The following is an 18,644-nucleotide window of genomic DNA, read 5'->3' as shown; positions in this document are numbered from 1 at the left end:
GCCAGAGTCCAATCTGTTTTTTTAAACAAGCATTCAAAGACGGTTGAAGCAAGGAGCAAAACCACACCTCTACCACTTTTGTACTAACTGTGTATAAAATGGGATATGACAACAATGTACAAATGTTGTTGACCTTTCAAACATCCTTTCAGAATGATTAAATGACTAATATGTTGTTGTTTTACAATTTCAGGAACTCTTGCTCTACCAGTCGGTTGAGTTGCCCATTAAAGAAATCAAATCAAATCAAACATGTACTTGTCACATGCTTCGTAAACAACAGGTGTAGACTAACAGTGACATGCTTACTTACGGTCCCTTCCCAACAATGCAGAGATAATACAAATATATCTATATATATACACAAATTATAAGCTAGGAAAAAATTCACAATGAGTAACAATAACTTGGCTATATACATGGCGTACCAGTACCGAGTCCATGTGCAAGGGTACGAGGTAATTGAGGTAGATGATTGCATATAGGTAGGGAAAAAGTGACTAGATAACAGGATAGATAATAAACAGTAACAGCAGCATATGTGATGAGTCAAAATAGTTAGTGCAAAAAGGAATGATATTAAGTCAAAGCTAAAGATTGCAGTCTCAAACCCACATATTCTGTTGAAACAAGTGAAATGGAGGCTCAGACATACTTTACTAAAAGAAAGTAGTGTAAAAAAAAAACCCATAGAACTCCTACTTTGAGACACTTGATATGGCCCCCTTTGTTTATCATGATAAGTGTTCCTAGATCAGCACTCATTAACTTGTAAACTACCTTGTAAACATTGGCCCAAAAGTACACAGCACATAAAGAGGATTGGTGAAGTAATGGTGAATAACCCAGTTACCAGTATTTCCCTGGGTTAGTTATGTCTAAGAAGGCTAAAAAGGAAGCATGGAATTCCTGACTGATCATACGGCCATATACAGGAAAAAAGATTAAAGAGGGGTTCCATGGTGGTGCAGAGGATAAAAGACCTGGCTTGGGAACCTAGAACTGCACTTTCAAACCCCACATGTGCAGATTGTTAACATCTGAAGTGTAAAAACATATGGTTGTGTTTGTATGATTAAATGTTGTCCTGTGAATTAAATCATGTGCAGATGGTCAACATCTGAAGTGTAAAAACATATGGTTGTGTTGGTATGACTAAATGTTGTCCTGTGAATTAAATCATGTGCAGATGGTCAACATCTGAAGTGTAAAAACATATGGTTGTGTTGGTATGATTAAATGTTGTCCTGTGAATTAAATCATATGCCGATTGTCAACATATGAAGTGTAAAGAAAAATGGCTGTTTCATTCTTTCAAAATTAAGGGAGTGTCCTTTGCAACCTAACTTAAACATTGCAGGAATGTCATCACAACTGAGCATTTTTGGTTGTAATCTCTTGTAATGTACCCACACTGTTCCCACAATGTAATATCCTGTTCTGGGAACCTTTAAAAACTCAGAAAGGCTGTTTTGTCAACATTCTTGCAACATCAAAAGCAATGTTTTGTGCACCCTGATACAAACATTATCTGAATGTCAGCACAACTAGACAGTTTTTGCGTTTTGGGAACATATCTTTTGGGATGTCCCCACAAAGTTCCCACCAGACTGTTCCACTCCAAGGATATTTCATCTAAAATGGGTAGACCACTTCATGCCTGATTGCCTGCCTGCCTGCCTGCCTGCCTGCCTGCCTGCCTGCCTGCCTGTGTCTGTGAGTCTGTCTGTCTGTCTGTCTGTCTGTCTGTCTGTCTGTCTGTCTGTCCTCCATGCTAATGAGGTCTGCAGTAGCAAATTGTTGGTCTAATTGTCTGCATACATACATCCACCCACCCACTCCTCTTCCTCCTGGTCGACGTGTCGGAGTGGGCCCTGGGCCGTGTTCAAAGAGGGTTCTGGTCTGGTACAGAGCTGTACTTTATCCTCTCTTCTCTTTCTTTAGCCAGGCAACAAATTGTGTTTGTCATATAAAACAGTGGAGCTGTTGGGAGAACTATGAGGGATTTCCTTTATTAAAAGGGGTTGGTTGCAGGACACTGACAAGAACAAGGCTACACAGCCCTAATATGAGAAATGGCATTGAGATGAATAACTTGCAACCTTTCTTAATTGAAATGTAGACAGGATAATGCCAAGCTCTTATAACCAGATACAGTACATTATATCCTCTTATGGTCAATAGTACATCTAGATACTGTGGATCAAACATGATCACTGTGGAAAACACTACAGTAAAAGGAATCTTGGTTAACCCAGAACTAAAGTCTTGCCTAATTGGTCAGATGCTCGCTTAAGTTCCGGGTCCATATATATGTAAGAAAAGAGATATAGCGAGGATCGGAACCGGAACAAAGTCCTCCACCCTTTCTCTTTGCATGTTACAGGCAAGTCTATGAGCATAATGTCCTGTCATCTTCTGAAATTCTAAACATGCTAACACCTGCGAAATTGTGATTTGTCCAAATAAGTGACAAAAAAAACCTAAGCACCGGAACTAATGCTGCTGATCTCACGCATCCCGTTTTATCATGACAGATCCACGGCACCATTTATGTTTACGTCGTCTGTCCACTAAAGATAACAGTAAAACAAAAATGGTAGATCACTTCTTGAGATGTCACTTTATATATCATATTATAATTTAGCCTGAGTATGAAAGTACTGTAATAGTCTGAAAAACTAGCCTTGAATAGTTAAAAGCTTTTCAAAGCTACCTACCAAGTTGTTCTCCACATAATTAACATCTAAAATAAGTCCTTATTTCTGCATCCTTGAAGCACATTCTTAAGAGTAGCCTGACTACTTTTTTTGTGTGAAGATGAGTCACAAACAGTAGGAATGAGACAAGTACCAAGACCACTCTTCTTCTGGCTGCTTTCATTGTCTTATTGTATCCACAGAAAACTGCCGCCAAGGGCAACAACGGGTTGCCATTAGCGACTGAAGGCACAGTTGGCAATCTGAGAAGAGAACAAAACAACAATAAAGCCTAACAAGCTTGGAATTACTTTTAACAGAAATGAAAGGAGAATAAAATGAGCTGAAAACAAAATAAAGATTCATCACAATGGAACACCTCAGCAAGTTAGCACATCAATTAAAATGGGCATATTTTATAGGAATAGGTCATGCCTTTAATTAAATAGCAGAATACAAATCATTCAGTTGACAGTGATACTGGTTACAGACAATGGCGATATTGTCTATATAAATGCAGCTGCCACAGTATTGAAGCCATTGGATTCGGTTTATCATACACTAACTACACTAACAACGCCAACAGTGAAACGGAGAAACGTGGCTTTGAAGTTATTTTGAATAGCCAGACAAATATGTTGTAGGTAGACAAGTGATAATGCACTGATGTATAATCATATTATTAAGTCATTTATGCATCAACCATGACCACTGACTTGACGGCCACACTGTCAAACTTTACCTTGTAAATGTACAGCATTGTACAAGAAGCAGAGTTACGCTAAATACTGTAATTTTGCATTACAGCAGGGATGCTGTAAAATGTTTTACAGTAAGAAAATATACAATACTGCATTATACTGTAAATGAGGCTACTGTAATCATTACAGCAACACAGCTGTATTATATAATGTCACAAATTTTCTGGCAACTCTGCTGCCAGTATAATGCTGGTCGATCTTCAAGGCATTCCTAGTCGATCACCAAATATTTATTTAGAAAAGCCAACGAACAATAAAGGTTTGCGCTACTTTAAAAAAAATTGCGTTGAGCTGTTAACCGTAGGTGCACTTGATTCAAAAGTCCCGGGCGCCGAGCACTTAAGGTGTTCTCATGAGACATACTCCACCTACCTGGCGGACCGGCAAATCTGTGACTAAATCGAGTGCACCAACTGTGCTGCCCAATCGGATGGCTCAAATCCCCGTGGCTACAGAGCTTCCATGACCCTGGCAACAACAGGCTACTTGTTGTTAATAACTTTTAAAACCATGACTACAGATAGACTGTCAATGAATACAGCAAAGAGCTGTTTTTAGGAATGAGTTCATGTTTAAGTTTATATTCAGCACTGTCACTGTTTTTATTCAACACTATTACAAAACGTGCTTCTCCGTACTTCGCTCGGGCTGCAGCTGCAATGAGTGAGTAGCCACTATCGATAGCCCTGCGCTTTATTGTTATTAGCAGCTCGTCGTGTTGATTTTAATATTAAGGAATATTTAACTCCTCTCTGGTCATAGGAACAACATGAATTTGTGCATGAGGCAGATGTGATGCAACTCGAGTTGCACCATCAGGTGGAGACGGTGTCCCCTCTCTGGGCAGTCTCACCGGAGGAAAGGAAGGAGAGCATGAGAGGCGGTTGGGAATTATACATTTAAAAAAACATATATATATTTTTTATTTTTTTTAATTTTACTCCTTTTTTCTCCCCAATTTCAGCACTCCATCACTCTCCTTCTTGGTCAAATAGCCCTTACACAGCCTGGAGGTGTGTTTTGGGTCATTGGCTTGTTGAAAAACAAATAATAATCCCACTAAGTGCAAACCAGATGCAGAATGCTGTGGTAGCCATGTTGGTTAAGCGTGCCTTGAAAATGTAATGGCGCCGGAGGAGATGGCTGGGCTCTTAACCAATTGTGCTCTTGTGTGTGTTATTTTTCTCACTTTATTTGTAACTTATTTTTTACCGAAAAGAGCTTCTGGATATCAGGACAGCGATTACTCCCTTCGTACTGGATGAAGATTTTTTCTTTAACCTCTCTCGGGTATGTGGGATGCTAGCGTCAAATTAAAATACAGAAATACTCATTATAAAAATTCAGAAAACAAAACAAAAACAAAATATTTTACGTAGGTTTAAATATGAACTTCTTGTGAATCCAACCACGGTGTGGCTACTTTGAAGAATCTCAAATCTCAAATACATTTTGATTTGTTTAACCCTTTTGGTTACTACATGATTCCATATGTGTTATTTCATAGGTTTGATGTCGTCACAATTATTCTACAATGTAGAAATAAAGAAAACCCCTTGAATGAGTATGTGTGTCCAAACTTTTGACTGGTACTGTATATAAACAGTGTATTCAGACCCCTTGACTTTTTTCACATTTTGTTACATTACAGCCTTATTCTAAAATTTATTAAATACATTTTTTCCTCATCAATCTACACACAATACCCTATAATGACAAATATATATTTTTTGCAAAAATAAAAAAACAGAAATACCTTATTTAAATAGGTATCCGGACCCTTTGCTATGAGACTCGAAATTGAGCTCAGGTGCATCCTGTTTCCATTGACCATCCTTGAGATGTTTCAACAACTTGATTGGAGTCCACCTGTGGTAAATTCAATTGATTGGATTGATTGACCTGTGGTAAATTCAAATGATTTGGAAAGGCACACACCTGTCTATGTAAGGTAACACAGTTGACAGTGCATGTCAGAGCAAAAACCAAGCGAGGTCGAAGGAATTGTGTTGAGGCACAGATCTGGTGAATGGTGCCAAAAATGTCTGCAGCATTGAAGGTCCCTAAGAACACAGTGGCCTGCATAATTCTTAAATGGAAGAAGTTTGAAACCACCAAGACTAGAGCTGGCCGCCCGGCCACATTGAGCAATTGAAGGTCCCTAAGAACACAGTGGCCTGCATAATTCTTAAATGGAAGAAGTTTGAAACCACCAAGACTAGAGCTGGCCGCCCGGCCACATTGAGCAATTGGGGGAGAAGGTTCTTGGTCAGGGAGGTGACCAAGAACCCGATGGTCACTCTGACAGAGCTTTAGAGTTCCTCTGTGGAGATGTGAAAACCTTCCAAAAGGACAACCATCTCTGCAGCACTCCACCAATCAGGCCTTTATGGTAGATTGGCCAGACGGAAGCCACTCCTCAGTAAAAGGCACATGAAGGCCAGCTTGGCACGTAAAGGCTCTCAGACCATGAGAAACAAGATTCTTCGATCTCATGAAACCAAGATTAAACTCTTTGGCCTGAATGCCAAGTGCCAAGTCCAGAGGAAACCTGGCACCATCCCTATGGCGAAGCATGGTGGTGGCAGAATCATTCTGTGGGGACGTTTTTCAGGGACTGGTACACTAGTCAGGATCGAGGGAAAGATGAACAAAGAAAAGTACAGAGAGATCCTTGATGAAAACCTGCTCCAGAGCACTCAGGATCTCAGACGGGGGTGAAGGTTCACCTTCCACAGGACAACGACCATAAGCACACAGCCAAGACAACGCAGGAGTGGCTTCGGGGCAAGTCTCTGAATGTCTTTGAGTGGCCCAGCCAGAGCCTGGACATGAACCTGATCGAACATCTCTGGAGAGACCTGAAAATAGCTGTGCAGCGACGCTCCCCATCCAACCTGACAGAGCTTGAGAGGATCTGCAGAGAAGATTGGGAGAAACTCCCCAAATACAGGTGTGCCAAGCTTGTAGAGTAATACTCAAGAAGACTCAATGCTGTAATCGCTGCCAAAGGTGCTTCAACAAAGTACATAAAGGGTCTGAATACTTATTTAAATGTAATATCTGTTTTTTATCTTGAATTTTTGTCATTATGGGGTATTGTGTGTAGATTGATGCGGGAATAAATAAAACATCTATTTTAGAATAAGGCTGTAACATAAAATGTACTGGGCATAACAGACCAAGGACATGGCACATACTCCACTATTAAATGTTTTCGACTCACTTCCACTCCAATCTGTCCCCTATACACATTTACTGTTGGCGCCACATACCAGTTAAATTGGTATAGCACTCTCACTCACAGGTAAAACAAATGTAGCCTCTTACAAGGCACTCCTCAAAATATGTTAATGAGCCCGAAACAACAATAGCATGCAAACACTAGTGGTCAAAAGGTTTTTGGTGCTCCAAAAATACGGGGTACTGGGTACTGTATTCTGTGGGTTGGAATTACAGTACTATTTCAAATCTAGTACTTCTTTAAAGTAATGTTCTGTTAAACCAACATTTAATAGAAATTTACTGTATAATTTACCAGTTACATCTAAAATCACCCAGAGTGCATTGCGATTTAGGTCAATTTACTGAAATGAATTATACGGTACATTGTTGTTAGTTTTATTGAATAATAGTCCACTGTAAAAACAACAAGATTTTTTAACAGTGTTGCCATAGAATGAAAAAATGTTGCTCCTGTATTATGGGTCATATCTTTTGAACTGTTTGGGCTATAAACAAGCCATTTTCTCTGTAGCAATGGTGCAAACATAACTGTCACTGATCTGATATAAATCATTTTTTTTCTCTCACTATGGCACCCAGAAGCTGCAGTACAGCAAAGCCTAATCATTACAACAATTTATTATCTAGGTGATTTTTTTTTTTAACTAAAATGGACTGAGCTCACCTGACAGCATGAGATTGACGCGTTAAACTGAAAATGTTAATCTACTGTAGGCATAAACTATTACTGTAAATAAATAAAGTATGTTAGAGTATTTTTTAGAGTATTTTTACAATTCTTATTTTACCCATAATGCAACGTGATCTATAGCATTAATTCTGTAAAACACATTTAAGGTATTTTACAGTGATTTCTACCGTGTGTTACTGTTAAATTACAGAAAAGTTTTACAGTGCATATCAACCAACTATGCAATATGCCAGCCAATATGCCATGGTCACTCCTGTACATCCCTAGCTGTAAGTAGCCTCCCCATAGCAGCCATATACTGAATAATGCATGATGTGCCAGAGTTGTCAGTCTGTTGCTGTCTGTCAGTGCAATGTGCCACCGGCCATCACTTTGTTGTACAGGGATGATATGCCACAGAGACACACACACACACACACACACACTAGTGATGCATGGGTTATATTCGCGAGGCCGGTCGAGTTTAGTGTCATGAAATATTGTGTGGGTGGCGGGCGGGTTGAATAAAGGGAAAACAATACATAAAAAAAACATGAATGTATCAATCTTGTGCAAAATCTATTGGCTACGTTGAGGTTTTTCTTTCATTCTTTTTAAGATATCTGGCCTTAGTGCATAAGCCTAAGCTTTAGGGCGTCACTGTATGCCTGTCAAATAACCTACACGTGAATAGCCAATGCTTTTGGGAATGGGCTGAAAAAGTAAGGACAATGTCAGAGCTGAATTCAATAAGAGAAAAGCTGTGAAATGGAGATTTGACAATAAAGAGAAGGGAGGGCCAGAAAAGTCATGTTTGGGAAAGATTTGGTGAAGTGGTTAAAGAGGATGCTGTGTGTGATGATTGTGAGGCGCTGTACAAATCCCACAGTCACAAGACGGGACTTCAAATAGGCCTATGGCACGTCAAGGGAACTGTAGCCTAGTGTTCAGATGGGTTAAATGGAAACTGAAATCTGGACACAGTCTGTAGATCTATAACCTCTCACATAGAGTTCATATCATTTCAATTAAACATGGTGAAGCCCCAAAATTGCCCTTGCTAGAAGAATGTGTTTCAGACATAAGGAAGTGGATGGCTGCAAACTTTCTACTTTTAAACTCGGACAAAACAGAGATGCTTGTTCTAGGTCCCAAGAAACAAAGAGATCTTCTGTTGAATCTGACAATTAATCTTAATGGTTGTACAGTCGTCTCAAATAAAACTGTGAAGGACCTCGGCGTTACTCTGGACCCTGATCTCTCTTTTGAAGAACATATCAAGACCATTTCAAGGACAGCTTTTTTCCATCTACGTAACATTGCAAAAATCAGGAACTTTCTGTCCAAAAATGATGCAGAAAAATTAATCCATGCTTTTGTCACTTCCAGGTTAGACTACTGCAATGCTCTACTTTCCGGCTACCCGGATAAAGCACTAAATAAACTTCAGTTAGTGCTAAATACGGCTGCTAGAATCCTGACTAGAACCAAAAAATTTGATCATATTACTCCAGTGCTAGCCTCTCTACACTGGCTTCCTGTCAAAGCAAGGGCTGATTTCAAGGTTTTACTGCTAACCTACAAAGCATTACATGGGCTTGCTCCTATCTATCTCTCTGATTTGGTCCTGCCGTACATACCTACACGTACGCTACGGTCACAAGACGCAGGCCTCCTAATTGTCCCTAGAATTTTTAAGCAAACAGCTGGAGGCAGGGCTTTCTCCTATAGAGCTCCATTTTTATGGAACGGTCTGCCTACCCATGTCAGAGACGCAAACTCGGTCTCAACCTTTAAGTCTCTACTGAAGACTCATCTCTTCAGTGGGTCATATGATTGAGTGTAGTCTGGCCCAGGAGTGGGAGGGTGAACGGAAAGGCTCTGGAGCAACGAACCACCCTTGCTGTCTCTGCCTGGCCGGTTCCCCTCTTTCCACTGGGATTCTCTGCCTCTAACCCTATTACAGGGGCTGAGTCACTGGCTTTACTGGGGCTCTCTCATGCCGTCCCTGGAGGAGGTGCGTCACCTGAGTGGGTTGAGTCACTGATGTGGTCATCCTGTCTGGGTTGGCCCCCCCCCCCCCCCCCCTTAAGTTGTGCCGTGGCGGAGGTCTTTGTGGGCTATACTCAGCCTTGTCTCAGGATGGTAAGTTGGTGGTTGAAGATATCCCTCTAGTGGTGTGGGGGCTGTGCTTTGGCAAAGTGGGTGGGGTTATATCCTTCCTGTTTGGCCCTGTCCGGGGGTGTCCTCGGAGTGGGCCACAGTGTCTCCTGACCCCTCCTGTCTCAGCCTCCAGTATTTATGCTGCAGTAGTTTATGTGTCGGGGGCTAGGGTCAGTTTGTTATATCTGGAGTACTTCTCCTGTCCTATTCGGTGTCCTGTGTGAATCTAAGTGTGCGTTCTCTAATTCTCTCCTTCTCTCTTTCTCTCTCTCGGAGGACCTGAGCCCTAGGACCATGCCCCAGGACTACCTGACATGATGACTCCTTGCTGTCCCCAGTCCACCTGGCTGTGCTGCTGCTCCAGTTTCAACTGTTCTGCCTTATTATTTTTCGACCATGCTGATCATTTATGAACATTTGAACATCTTGGCCATGTTCTGTTATAATCTCCACCCGGCACAGCCAGAAGAGGACTGGCCATCCCACATATGCTCTCTCTAATTCTCTCTTTCTTTCTCTCTCTCGGAGGACCTGAGCCCTAGGACCATGCCCCAGGAATACCTGACATGATGACTCCTTGCTGTCCCCAGTCCACCTGACTGTGCTGCTGCTCCAGTTTCAACTATTCTGCCTTATTATTATTCGACCATGCTGGTCATTTATGAACATTTGAACATCTTGACCATGTTTTGTTATAATCTCCACCCGGCACAGCCAGAAGAGGACTGGCCACCCCACATAGCCTGGTTCCTCTCTAGGTTTCTTCCTAGGTTTTGGCCTTTCTAGGGAGTTTTTCCTAGCCACCGTGCTTCTTCACCTGCATTGCTTGCTGTTTGGGGTTTTAGGCTGGGTTTCTGTACAGCACTTTGAGATATCAGCTGATGTACGAAGGGCTATATAAAATAAATTTGATTGATTGATTGATATTAACTCCTGCAGAATGAATCATTTCTTGCAATAAAATGATCAACCAAATGTACACTTTCCCTCGGGAACAGGAATGGAAAAATATGACTTATTTCTTTCAGCATCTTGAGAGAACGCAAAGGCACAGTTATGCAGAGGTGCTCTCTTTATCAGCATCATAAACGGTGATAGTATTTCAACCACATCAAATATGAAACCAAGCTGAATTGAAATCTTATCAGAGACATGTTGGGTCATTTTCTCAGCTTTCAATTTCCATTCAACCGGTCACTTGGACATTTTGTACAATAATTTATTTTTTTTTATTTTTTTTTTTGTGCATTTTGTCACCGGTCCCTAAATGTCTTTGCTCTGCGAAAGAAGCAGAGATGACAGAGAAAACTTTACCGATGTCAACTAAATTGAAGCATTGATTTCCTTCTAGTGATTTATTACATTATTCTGGTGAGCAAGGGTTTATTTAGTTTTCTAGGGCAACATACATGAGAAGCTGCATGTATCTAATAATAGGCAAGTTGACTAACAAACAGCCTACCAAAATGTCAGAAACATCTTATTTGGCAAAGAATCCTACACCTGCTGTAAAATAATCGTTCTGCCATTTCTGACTGTAGTTTCAGCGCATTTGTTCTATATTTGCAGGTGAGAGTCAGTCGGGTGCGGGCCTCAGATTTTCACTTTATCACATGTAGTTGGGCGGTTTAGGATGGATTATTAGAAATTATGGGAAGGTGCAGGTGAACAAACAGCTGACCCATGCACCCCTAACACACACAAAGGTGACATCATGGGCTCTGAGGACTTCAGCTGTGTGTGTGTGTGTGTGTGTGTGTGTGTGTGTGTGTGTGTGTGTGTGTGTGTGTGCGCGCATGCGTCCGTGTGTGTGTGTATGTGCGTGTCTATACTCACTCTGTGTTTTAGGACCTCTCTCTCAGCTGTCATAGGCAGGCAGCCTACCACTGTTTTTGAGTCAGTGTGTGTCCCAGGGGGGAACTAAAAGCAGCACAGTGGGTCGGTGGGGGGGAGCGGGCCGCTGTGAAAGCTTTTCCATGTTCAGCCACCGCCTTACTCAACCTCGCCTCGCCCTCCAGGCAGGATGAAGGGAGCTAACCCTAGCCCCACCTCTCCCTAGTCTCTCTCTCTCACTTTCTCTCTCCCTCTTTCTCAGTTTCTCCCCCTTTCTCCCTCACGCTCTCTCTTTCCATCACTCTCTCTTTCTCTGTTTCTACCCCTTTCTGTTCTTTCGCTCTCTCTGCTCTCTCTCCATCCCTCTATTTCTCTCCCAGAGTGAGTACTGGGGAGTTTTATATTAGGAGTGGGAACAGTGGGAACTCCAGTATGAACTGCTCCTATCCAGCAGAGTGAGTTCTCTCTGGGAGCACGTCACTGCGTTAAGAGACACATGGCGACTCGGACTGACTCCTCCAGTCTATCCACGGACTGACTGCCCGGTGAGGTCTCTGCAGTATAGTAGCAGTGGCTAGAGGCCTCCAGAGGTGTCTCCAGCTCTGTGTTGAGGGCACTCAGGGCAAGAGCTGTCACAAGCCTGACGGGGCTGGAGACAGAGTGGAAAGGCGGGAAAGACTATCGGAGGGGAAATGCACAGCTCTGGAGATAGAAGAGAAAGACAGCTGCAGAAGTGGTGACAAACGCCTTGTCAACTGAGGCACCCTCTCTGGGAATCTTTTTGAGTGTGTTTGTGTTCTCAAACCTTAACTGTTTGAATTATAATCAACGTTGATGATTAACTGTTGGGAAGATAGGAGCCCAAAATAAACAGAGGCCTGAGCTCAACAACATCGTCACAGTTTCCCCTCATTCTGTGATTAGATTGACAGTCATTCTGCTCCACAACTGTTTGTTTGTCACTAATTACACTCTGAGCATTCCATTCTAAATGGTTCAATGTGCCAACAAAAAGAACATCTCACAATTTCCCCTTTTAGCAGCTGTTCCTTGTCCACAGTACAGACTGTTCCAGATTCTATAGAGAAAAAATTGTGAAGGCGACGCCCAGCCTAGTGAAGGTAATGAAATGGTTGAGAGCTCTGACCGTATCATTACTAGGATACATGGTCATCAGAGCTGGTCCACTGCAGAGGTGGATAAGAGATCATGGTTATTATGCTCCTAACACCAGCCAGCTTTCCAGCATTCCATTCAGCCGTCCTCAGCATCACAGAACAGGACAGAACAGCACCTTGAGAAAAGTAATTTGCTTTAAGACAGGCAGTAAAATGGTACGCCTCATAAAGGTCCTTTATGTGCAATCAATACCTGCAGCTCAGCAGCTCTCTGTTTCTGCCCTGTCTGGGAGCTTGAGAAACAGAGTCTCAAACTGTCATGCCTCTGATTTCTATTAGCTTTCACTGTTGTCTTGTCCTGACAGCTATTCTCCTATGTACGACATGCTGAAAGCAAAGTATCTGTTGTATAGATCAGGTATAGGAGCTGCTATATGAGCCCCTTTCCCATGATGCTCCCACATAAGCCACTGCAGATGGAAATATCTACGAAAACAAAATACAATCAATAGATATAGGATGAGTTGTTTGCATAGCGGTACATCTGTACATCCTTGAGAGAGGACATCAGTTCTGTATGGTGAATCCATGATAACGATGACGGAGAAATCTCAACATGAGACCTGGATGGAGTCTGAGGACAAAGTAAAGGAAATAATCTCGGAGAAACTGAAGATGGACCACAGGAAGATTGAGGTGGAGCGCGCACACAGGACTGGAAATCCCACCACCGTCCCAGGAGACAGGCCCAGGACGATAGTGGTCAAGGTCCTGAAGTTCAAGGACAATGTAGATGTTCTGGAAAGAGCCAAGAACTTGAGAGGAATGTACATCTTCCTCAATGAGGACTATCTTGAAGCTGTGAGCCAGAAGAGGAAAAAACTTATCCCAGCAATGAAAGCTGCTTGAGCATGTGGGGACATGGCTACATCCTCAATGACAGGCTCATTGTCCACCATCCCTCCCAAAAGCCTTGAAGAGATGAGCGAGCCAAGCCTATGGTTTCGTAGCTTCAACCCCACAGCACACACACATACTTACACACACCAACTGATTAATGGACTGCTGAATGTATATCTTTTTTTATCTTACTTTGTTTGCTCTTTTGCATATTATTATAAGGTACCCAGGAAAGGGCTGAAAATAGCTCATATTGTATGTAGCTTTAGAAATAAGGTTCATGAAATCAATAACTTGCTAAGATCAGATAACATTCATATATTAGCGATTTATGAGACTCACTGAGATAATCATTTGATGATACAGCAGTAGCAATACAAGGATATAACATCTATAGAAGTGACAGAAATGCTTATGGGGAGGTGTTACTGTATACAGTGCCTTTGGAAAGTATTCAGACCCCTTGACTTTTTCTACATTTTGTTAAGTTACAGCTTTTTTTTCACTCATCAATCTATACATAATGCCCCACAATGCCAAAGCAAAAATAGTTTTTTTGAAATTTTGCTAATTTATTAAAAATAAAAACTGAAAAATCACATTTATTTAAGTATTCAGACCCTTTACTCAGTACTTTGTTGAAGCACTTATGGCAGCGATTACAGCCTTGAGTCTTCTTGGGTATGACGCTACAAGCTTGTCACACATGTATTTGGAGAGTTTCTCCCATTCTTCTCTGCAGATCCTTTCAAGCTCTGTCAGGTTGGATGGGGAGCGTCGCTGCACAGCTATTTTCAGGTCTCTCCAAAGATGTTCAAGTCTGGGCTCTGGCTGGGCCCCTCAAGGACATTCAGAGACTTGTCCCGAAGCCAGTCCTGTGTTGTGTTGGCTGTGTGCTTAGCGCCATTGTCCTGTTGGAAGGTGAACCTTCACCTTGGTATTCAGGCTAAAGAGTTCAAACTTGGTTTCATCAGACCAGATCTTATTATTATCTTATTTCACATGGTCTTAGAGTTTTTAGCCTAGTGGTTAGAGCGTTGGACTAGTAACCGAAAGGTTGCAAGATAGAATCCCCGAGCTGACAAGGTACAAAATCTGTCTTTCTGCCCCTGAACAAGACAGTTAACCCACTGTTCCTAGGTCGACATTGAAAATAATAATTTGTTCTTAACTGACTTGCCTAGTTAAATAAAGGTAAAATAAAAAATTAGGTGCCTTTTGGCAAACTCCAAGCGAGCTGTCATATGCCTTTCACTGAGGAGTGGCTTCCGTCTGGCTACTCTACCGTAAAGGCCTGATTGGTGGAGTGCTGGTTGTCCTGAGGTCCTGAGTGCTCTGGAGCAGGTTTTCATTAAGGAGCTCTCTGTATTTTGCTCCGTTCATCTTTGCCTCAATCCTGACAAGTCTCCCAGTCCCTGCCGCTGAAAAACATGATGCTGACACCGCCATGCTTCACCGTAGGGATGGTGCAAGGTTTCCTCCAGATGTGAAGCTTGGTATTCAGGCTAAAGAGTAAAATCTTGGTTTCACCAGACCAGATAATCTTATTTCACATGGTCTGAGAGTTTTTAGGTTTCTTTTGGAAAACTCCAAGCGGGCTGTTATATGCCTTTCACTGAGGAGTGGCTCCCGTCTGGCCACTCTACCGTAAAGGCCTGATTGGTGGAGTGCTGCAGAGATGGTTGTCCTTCTGGAAGGTTCTCCCATCTCCATAGAGGAGCTCTGTCAGAGTGACCATCGGGTTCTTGATCACCCCCTCCGAACAAGGCCATTTTCCCCCGATTGCTCAGTTTGGCTGGGCGGCCAGCTCTAGGAAGTCTTGGTTCCAAACTTCTTCCATTTAAGAATGATGGAGGCCACTGTGTTCTTTGGGAAGTTCAATGCTGCATTTTTTGGTACCCTTCCCCAGATCTGTGCCTCGACACAATCCTATCGCAGAGCTCTACGGACAATTCCTTCGACCTCATGGCTTGGTTTTGCTCTGACATGCACTTTCAACTGTGGGACCTTATATAGACAGGTGTGTGCTGTTTCTGTTTTTAATTTCTAAAAACGTGTTTTTTGCTTTGTCATTATGGGTTATTGTGTATAGATTGCTGAGGATTTGTTTAAATGTAATCCATTTTAGAATAAGGCTGACAGTCAGTATCAAAATAATATGTGTGAAATGCCTGTAAGAGATGTAAACAGAGAGGTCTACTTTTTTAGGGACCTGAATATTGACTGGTTTACATCAAGCTGTCCGCTCAAGAGGAAGCTTCTCACTGTAAACAATGCCTGTAATCTGGTTCAGGTTATTAATCAAACTCACAGGGTGTTTACAAACATTACAAATATTGTAAAACGTTGTTCTAAAGCTGTATCCGTACCCATTGGATGCAGTGATCACAATATAGTGGCTATTTCCAGGAAAGCCAAAGTTCCAAAAGCTGTCACTCTTACGTGGAAGATGTTAAAAATATTTATAAAATTGCTTCTTCCAATTATTGCTAAACATGCACATCTTAAGAGACTGACTGTTAGAACTGTCTTAATGCCCCATAGATTGATGAGGAATTTAAAAACTGTATATTTGAAAGAGATGGGGAAAAAGAAGTGGCTAATAAGTCTGGCTGCACATCTGACTGGCCGACTTACTCCGAATTGAGAAATGTTGTGACTGAACTAAACCAACAGAAAAATAAACTGTATTATATAGTCAAGGTCAATGACATAAAGAATGATGGAAAACAACTTTAAAGTACTTTAAATTAAATTATGGGCAGAAGGACAAAGAGAAAATTAGAAAATGTACATTTGAGAAAATGTATGTGTTATGGCTTTTCAACCTCTGCCATATCGTGGATTCAGAGCTGTCTATCTAATAGAACTCAGATGGTTGTCTTTAATGGAAGCTTCCCTAATGTCACACATGTAAAGTGTGGTGTACCACAGGGCAGCTCTCTAGGCCCTCTACTCTTTTCTATTTTTACCAATGACCTGCCACTGGCATAAAAAAATGCACTGGTGTCCATGTATGCTGATGATTCAACCATATACACATCAGCAACCACAGCTAATGAAGTCACTGAAATCCTTAACAAAGAGTTTGTCTGTTTTGTAATGGGTGGCCAGTAATAAAATGATTCTGAACATCTCTAAAACTAAGAGCATTGTATGTGGTACAAATCATTCCCTAAGATCTAGACCTCAGCTGAATCTGGTAATAAATTGTGTTGCTGTTGAACAAGTTGAGGAGACTAAATTACTTAGTGTTAACTTAGATTGTAAACAATCATATAGGTTCAATGGTTGTAAAGATGGGGAGAGGTCTATCTGTAATAAAGAGATGCTCTGCTTTTTTGAAACCACACTCCACAAAGCAAGTCCTACAGGCTCTTATCTTAATTATTGTCCAGTCATATAGTCAAGTGCTGCAAAGAAAGACCTAGTTAAGTTGCAGCTGGCCCAGAACAGAATTGCATGTCTTGCTCTTCATTGCAATCAGAGGGCTAATATTAATACTATGCATGCCAGTCTCTCTTGGCTAATAGTTGAGGAAAGACTGGTTGCGTCACTTCTTGTTTTTATAAGAAAAATTAATGTTTTGGAAATTCCAAATTGTTTGCATACTCAACTTACACACACCGCTGACACACACACCAGACATGCCACCAGGGGTCTTTTCACAGTCCCCAGATCCAGAACAAATTCAAGGAAACGTACAGTATTATTCAGAACCATGAGTGCATGGAACTCCCATCTTATATAGCGCAAGTGAACAGAACCTGGTGTCAAAAAACCAATAAAGCAACACCTCACGGCACAATGACTCTCCCCCATGTGACCTACTTATTGTGTGCATGTACTGGCGTGTATGTGTAACTGATAGATACACACACTACATGGTAATGATTTTAAATGTACGTAAATCGTAGTCTTTTTTTGTCTGTAATGTATTTTTCGTTATGTGTCAGACCCCAGTAAGACTAGCTGTTGCTACTGGCATCGGCTATTGGGGATCCTAATAAATCAAAATATAATGCTTGGCCAAGACAAAGATAAAAATTATGCACTATAACGCACAGTGCATCAGTGTCAGTGTGCTATTGTAATTAATATCAGGTGTGATGCAGACAGAGTCATTCCCATAGTGCTACAACTGCAGTTCAAATCCTCAAATGGCCCATTAGAACAGGAACTAGCTCATTAGTCACCACAGAACAGAACCCAGCCACACAGGGGATAAAGGAGGATGAACAGGCGAAATGGCGAAAGTAAGAGCCATGTATTTATGGATAATGGTTCTGGGGAAACTGAAGAAGGGTGCTTTTTGTGAAAACAACAGCTGGTGAATAGTGAAATAGCTCAGTAACACTTTAGTTATACACTCTAAAAATTAGGAGTTCAACAAGATTTCTTCTAAAATCCTCAAAGTTCTTCAAAGAACCTTAGGGTACTTGGCACTGAAAATTGCCCCCAAAAGGTTTTTCCAAGAACCCAATAGGAGGTGGGGTTCATCGAGGAACCTCCTAAGTTGGTGGGGGGTTCTTGCAGGAACCTAACTGCCCAACTGAAACATTTGTATTTTCATTTGAAAGGACTGAAAAATGTAAAGATGTCCTCTATTTAAGGTAAGGGTTGTCCCTTGTATGAACTAAATTAAAGGGTTATTCAAATAACTTATTTCAATTTGAAGAACCTCTAAAGGATACTCCAGCAACCTTTGCTTTTTAAAGTGTATCACATGTCATTTTTACAGTGAGTGTGTAAAGACGGTCAGTAAGGGCCAACACTTACAATGGAAATCAGTCTCATTTGATGTCTCAGTCAAATGCCTTCCAATAGAACACAAGACAATTGCAAGTATTTTAAACAAGCATGCAGATGACATCATGGGCTCTGAGGATCCGAGCTCAGGCTGTTCTATTGAGAGAACTAAATCAATTCTGACACCAAAGTGATGATAACACTGAAAGTATCATCTTAAGATTTTTTTTAGCAAACAACGTCTCATCTTGAGTCATTCCTTCTTCAAATACAAATCAAATCTATCTGAAGAACTCCACAGCTCACCTCTTCCCTCCTACTTTATATTCTGTGTAGTCTTGATGCAGTGTTTTAATTAGAGGACTGCAGACTAGACAGAGAGGAAGTCTTACCTGTCTCACACCTCTTCCCTGTGAAGCCTTGCTGGCAGATGCAGTTGTTTGGGGAGATGCAGGTTCCTCCATTCTGGCACAGGCCATCGCACATCGCTAGAGGACCACAGGTA

At 41.6% G+C, this 18,644-nt stretch overlaps 1 protein-coding gene across 1 annotated transcript in view; it reads right to left on the bottom strand.

Annotated features, from left to right (window-relative positions):
* The window catches only part of nell2a (neural EGFL like 2a), a 107,623-nt gene that overhangs the window by 30,535 nt on the left and 58,444 nt on the right, over positions 1–18,644 (bottom strand). Inside the window, exon 15 of the mRNA XM_021567998.3 lies at positions 18,532–18,627. Within this exon, the coding sequence (XP_021423673.3) occupies positions 18,532–18,627 (96 nt within the window). The remainder of the gene's footprint in view (positions 1–18,531; positions 18,628–18,644) is intronic.

Source organism: Oncorhynchus mykiss, chromosome 2 (genome assembly GCF_057628025.1).
Source record: "Oncorhynchus mykiss isolate SJ-2025 chromosome 2, ASM5762802v1, whole genome shotgun sequence".
Taxonomy (NCBI): Eukaryota; Metazoa; Chordata; class Actinopteri; order Salmoniformes; family Salmonidae; genus Oncorhynchus; species Oncorhynchus mykiss.
The sequence above is the reverse complement of the archived record's forward strand: the minus strand, read 5'-3'. Positions and strand labels throughout refer to the sequence as shown.